The following is a 6,000-nucleotide window of genomic DNA, read 5'->3' as shown; positions in this document are numbered from 1 at the left end:
GGTATTTCACTTTATTTTCACCTCATGGTGTAATTTTCACACCGGTGTGGATGCCAGTTAGGTTTTGATTTGAAATAGCGGTTTCATTAATTTTATGTTCATCTGGAAAATTTTGGAGGAAAACTGTGCGAAGAAGCTTCATTATTTACTTTTATGTAGATTTTAATTGCTTGTACCAATTTTTAGATCTTTCATCTGAATTTGAGATACATAATTATCACCATGGATCATTGGATCATCTTAAAAAATTTAACATCTCCACCCCCCACCCACCCACCCCCCAGTTATAGTGTTATAAACAGCGATCCCCAAACAGAATCTCGCATTGGGCCCTCAAAAAGCTAGAAACGGCCCTGATAAACTTCAGTATTTTGCTGCGAAGCTCGTGTGGATGTTACATTGAGAATCCTTAGACCTGAGGAGACATCGTCACCCCAACCCCCCTAGGACTAAGTGACCGGATAGCCTTGATTTTTCCTTTCTTTTCCTTTTAAAGAGTGGTACAGTTTCTGCTTTTTACCAGCAGAGTGAGGCACCCTAACACTTATATGTTCCTCTGCTTAGACGGGAGCACTTTATTAAATCACTTCAAGCTCATACTAACCACATTACCACAAAGGGGCCTTTTAGGACACTGTTTTGGCTCAACTGGTGTGATATCCGTATTTATTCCACTTTCCACCTGACTTCTTCCACAGGTCAGCTATACTAGGCCACGTGTCAGCAAGAGGCACGGAAGGTAATCTCTCAGCCTAATTAAATCTTAAGCAATCAGGGGCCACAGATGGAGCCGATCAGCGTGGGACGCGCCGCCTGCCAGGAGGAGTGTTCACGGCGCACAGTTGGCGCCAGTCAGAGGTGTCGAGTTATGTGAAGGAGCCAAAGGGGGATTTGCACTGTGCCATGGCTGATTTTTTTGTATCCAGTATCACGCAACAAGCTACTGAAGTACGGTGAAGGAGAATGACCGCTCGCAGTCGCCCTGCGCGCAAAAACGCGTTCGTCCGTTTCGGTTCGGAAAAGTGCGCTCAAACGTGAGGACAAAACTGAGGACTTCGACTCGAGAATATGCTGGCGGGCATCGACCTCAACAAACCGAGAGCTCAAAGCCACGCGTAAAGGAGGAATGGGGTGCAAGGATGCCTCAGCTTCGCTCCTTCAGACGCTCGTCCTGTTCCTGCTGTGCGCACAGTCGCTGGGACAGGTCTTCAACCTCACGCTGTCTGTTAAAGAGGGTCTTCCGGCCAGAACTATCGTTGGAGATCTGGGAGCGGGACTAAGCAGGCCGAGCACTGGGTTTTTCATCTCAGAAAGCAGAGATTCGTATGTTTTCAGAGACTTGGAAATAGACGCGGACACAGGCATCATTTCCACAGCTGTAGTCCTGGACAGAGAGAGCAGGGATAAGTATGAATTTGTGGCAGCCACTCTCACAGGTGAGATGATAAAAGTGACAATAGAGGTGAAAGATGTGAACGACCATTCTCCCGTGTTCCCCTCCGAGCAGGTTGAGCTGGAAATATCAGAACTGAGCCCACCTGGGAGTCGGTTTCAGATTGAAGGTGCTAAAGACCAGGATGAGGGCGAGTTTGGTACTCAGGGATACAGGATCACAGAGAGTGAGATGAGTGACTTATTCCACCTGGATTATCGCAGTGGACCTGAGAACCACCTCAACCTGGATCTAGTTCTTAACAGTAAGCTAGACAGAGAAGCGCAGGACTTGTACACGCTGACAATCGAGGCCTTTGATGGGGGGATCCCAGCCAGGACTGGGACTCTTCAGGTGAACATCCACGTCCTGGATGAGAATGACAACCTGCCTGTGTTCAACCAGACTGAATATCACACCTCAGTGCGTGAGGATGCTCCAGTCATGTCTGCTGTGTGTCAGGTGCAGGCCACTGACTATGACCTGGGTGACAATGGCAGACTCACGTATGAGATCAACAGGAGGCAGAGCGACCCAAATGAGGTTTTCTCCATCAATGAAACCACCGGGGTGGTCTACCTCAACAAGCCGCTTGATTTTGAGACTCAGGCTTTTCATGAGTTGATCATCAGTGCGAGAGACAACGGGGTTCAGCCTGAGTACAGCAGCACTTTCGTGGGTGTCAGAGTGCTTAACATCAACGATAACAGCCCCACCATCAGTGTACTGTTTCTCAGTGACACAGGAGATGCTGTGGTGTCGGAATCAGCAGCAGTCGGGGACTACGTAGCCCGGATTTCAGTGTCGGACCCCGACCTCGAGGGGGAGAGAATCACTGTCACGCTCGAGGGAGGTGATGGGAAGTTCACCCTGAAGCAGACAGATGACTTTCTGTATGCACTGTGTGTTAACTCTGAGCTGGACAGGGAGGAGAAGGATTTGTATGAGCTGAAGGTGCAGGCATCAGATTTTGGCAACCCTCCCCTGAGTAGTGAGACTGTCTTCCTCCTGAAGGTGTCGGACATGAATGACTGTTACCCAGTCTTTGAGAAGGATGTGTATCTCATAAATATTTCTGAAGATGCTCCTCAGGGGAGTTCCCTCATCCAGTTTCAGGCTCGAGACGCAGATGAGGGTGCAAACTCAGAGGTCCGATACTCCATTCTGAAGTCCAACCAGGACAGCCTGATCGACATCGACCCGGAGTCAGGCCTGGTCACCACAGCTGCAGCTCTGGACAGAGAGACGCAGATGGAGATATGGTTCCTGGTGGTGGCAGTGGATGGAGGAGAACCGGCTCTGTCATCCACAGCGACAGTCACGGTGCTCGTGGAAGACGTCAACGACAACGAGCCAGTGTTCGAGCAGCAGCTGTACAATGTGTCCATACTAGAGCAGAGCGATGTTGGAAGCTGCTTTTTACAAGTATGTTGGAGGATATTCAGCATCATTTTGGTGACTTATCTAAAAGAACAACACATTATTGTTTCTGAATGGTTCCAATTACATTTTCTATCCAAGAAGGATCCACAAGATGATAATAATGATAATAATAATTGGCACTGAATCAGGAAGTAGGCAGAAAAGCTTATTAACAAGGCAACAAATATATATATATATATTTTATAATTTGGGGAGCTGACACTCATATGAAATCATATGCATATTTATTTATTTTTTTTACAAGAACACATCCACACACAGACCAGGGGAGCGTTTCACTTAACTTGGCACTCATCTCAGTAAAATATCAGCTAACATGGATTCACAGAAACAAAAATAAAGATATCTTTGTAGTTTCTGAAAGATTCACAGTAAATATCCAGCATCTTGTGCTCTTTTGCTGTGTCTGTCTTACATCTTATAAGACAAAAGTAGCCTTCAGTCTGTTTGCACAAAGCCGTCAGTGTTCCTCCTAAAGATGCTCAACATGCACCCTTTCCAGCTTAGCTCTGTGGCTTTAGTATGACAGATGTGCTGCCTGGTACCACACTCCAGCAGGCTGGCACAAAGTGCATCCCATCACAAAGGAACATTTGTTTAAGGGCACATTCTCTGCAAACAAGAGATTCGATGAATATATAAGGACTGAAAACTTCTAAACATCTGGCTGACTTTTAGTTGCTTAGTTCCCGATTTGAACTTTAGCTACGACGCTTCAGAATACTGAAGATGTCATCCAAAATAAATGCGAGAACTAGCAGGAGCAGAAGTAACCAGAATATCTGGGAAGTCATCTATAAGGAACCCCCCTCTGTCGCATGATTTTGTAAACGCAGCACATATGCTTTATTCTAAGAAGCAAGCTTCAAAAAACTGACTGGGTTTGCGTGACTGTCCAGACCTTGACCCGTGTCTTTAAACTTCCTTTGATCAGAGTTCACAAACTGGGAGGTGATATCATCTTTATGACTGTAAAATGAGCGCTCTACCTGTGAGACATGTCTGCAGTCACAGCCACAGGCAGACATGAAAGGAGCTGCACAGGATATAAGGCGCGTTTTTACTATAATCTTTATACTGCAGGGATGGTCCTCGCCCTTTGATTGTGGGGATTTTTTATGCTTTTATTATGTTGACTCTCACTGTCAAAGGAAGACGCGTATTATGATTCACAGTACAAAGCTTAATCTAAAAGCTGGCAGTTACTGTAGTATGGGAGTGCTGTTTTACAAGGAATATTTCTTCTAATATATAAACACTTAAACATACCAAAAACTGCTAATTTTTACATAAAGTATTTGAGTAGGAGCACTTCATAATTTACTATATATATATATATGTATATATTATGCAGTTATGTGCACACAAGCTTCATAAGATGAGGGACATGAATTGAAACACAAAGCATGAATGAATTCATGTCAAACTGCATGAACCACAAAGACTGTCTAGTGTGTGCTTTGATTCAAGAACAATATATTCGTTAATGCAGTTATTAATTAATAATAATTAGTCAGTTATTAATCACGTCCATGTCATTTCATACTGAACTCTTTCGTTCTCAGATCACTTAAAAACTGGGCAGCGATGAACACAAATGTCGTAATCATTCAATCATCACTAACTAAGGAGGTGTTCTTCCTCACTTCATCATCATTATATAAGTTCAGTTATATTGTTGAGTTATTAATAAAGGCCTTGTTATTATTTTCATTTTCAACGAGCAGTTTCAGGTACAAAATCTAAGCTCACCTAAACCAAATAATCTACCTGTGGACATTTTTCAAAAGTGTTTCTCTTAATTCTTTATATTTTTATTAAACATATTACATGTTTTACCTTTGTTTTATTTTTAGCATTACAGTGTAATTGTTTAGGGTTTCCCCTTTTAACATGTGCTTATTAAAATAAAGGATCGGGGCACCATTTTTACCAGAAAGGTAACAGTTACCTGTTAAAGTTGTGAAGAAAATCATCTTAGATGATCATAATTACACCATATGCAGCACATATAGCACATTATAGGCTGACGATAGGTTTTTAATTAATTATTTAATGTTTTTTTTCCCACATATGACCTTAGATATGAATATATAAGTTTTACACTAAATTGTTCCCAGTTATTCTGCAGCACTGGTTTTAATTGAATTTCTCTTTTGTGTTAAAGAAATGATTTAAGGTGTTTTCATTTTTGCACCTCCTGTTTTCATGCCTGCATTTCTCTTCTCTTTAGGTCGTCGCTACAGATGCAGACAGCCCTGAGTTTGGGACGCTGCTCTACTCTCTGTCTGATGGCTTCGACAAACAGGCCACACATCCGCTCTTCCAAATAAACCCCCACACCGGAGAGCTGTGCATCTCCCAGGATATTGATCGAGATACGGGACAGACGGTCCACGACATCCTGATCAAGGCTGAGGATCCAGTGAGTGACACGCAGATATATAACAGTGGATTTCATTTAAACAATTTGTCCCTAATTTCTGGGTCCTAATAAAATTCTCTCCCTCAGGGAGGCTTGAGTGCTCAAACCTATGTGCACATTGAGATCGAGGACTTGAACGACAACGCTCCAGTGTTCAGCCCTGAGGAGTACACCGTGAGCATCAGCAGCCACGCGCAGCCTGGCACAGAGATCGTCAGCGTTATTGCCACTGACAGAGATTCTGGCAGGTTTGGCCAGGTTACCTACGACCTCCTTCCTGGCGACATGTCCACTTTGTTTTCACTGGATAAACAAACAGGTAGGGCCGTAAAGATGTGAGAACACTTTCTGTTGTAGTCTGAACATAAGTGTGTGGACACAATTTCCAGTGAACCAACTGTTGCTTTTCCAATATTGAAATAAATAAAGCTTTGTGTAGGTTTCAGTCTTGGTAAAGGATAGCATTTTGACTTCTTAAGCTTGATTTGTCACATTGATCCAATCAGTAGTCTTTAAGTAAACCGTGTGACTGGCAGGCTCCATTATTCAGGGATAAACGACTGCTTACTTTGTGTAAGTCCCCATGAAATGATTGTCAATGTCACAGCTCAGCAGGGGTGATGCAGAAAGCCCCAAAAGGTTTAGATCCCCAGGTGGCTAACTGGTAAGATAAGATTCGTGCTCAGCCAAAATTTAACAC

At 43.6% G+C, this 6,000-nt stretch overlaps 1 protein-coding gene across 1 annotated transcript in view; it reads left to right on the top strand.

The window, feature by feature from the left end:
- Positions 1 to 477: 477 nt before the first annotated feature.
- LOC120728685 (protocadherin-23-like) overlaps positions 478 to 6,000 on the top strand; it is a 19,055-nt gene continuing 13,532 nt past the window's right edge. Inside the window, exons 1-3 of the mRNA XM_040023745.1 lie at positions 478 to 2,857; positions 5,109 to 5,300; positions 5,388 to 5,619. Coding sequence (XP_039879679.1) covers positions 1,127 to 2,857; positions 5,109 to 5,300; positions 5,388 to 5,619 — 2,155 coding nt within the window. The 5' untranslated portion in view covers positions 478 to 1,126. The remainder of the gene's footprint in view (positions 2,858 to 5,108; positions 5,301 to 5,387; positions 5,620 to 6,000) is intronic.

The sequence above is a fragment of the Simochromis diagramma genome, unplaced genomic scaffold (assembly GCF_900408965.1).
Source record: "Simochromis diagramma unplaced genomic scaffold, fSimDia1.1 OVJJ01000302.1, whole genome shotgun sequence".
NCBI lineage: Eukaryota > Metazoa > Chordata > Actinopteri > Cichliformes > Cichlidae > Simochromis > Simochromis diagramma.
The sequence above is the reverse complement of the archived record's forward strand: the minus strand, read 5'-3'. Positions and strand labels throughout refer to the sequence as shown.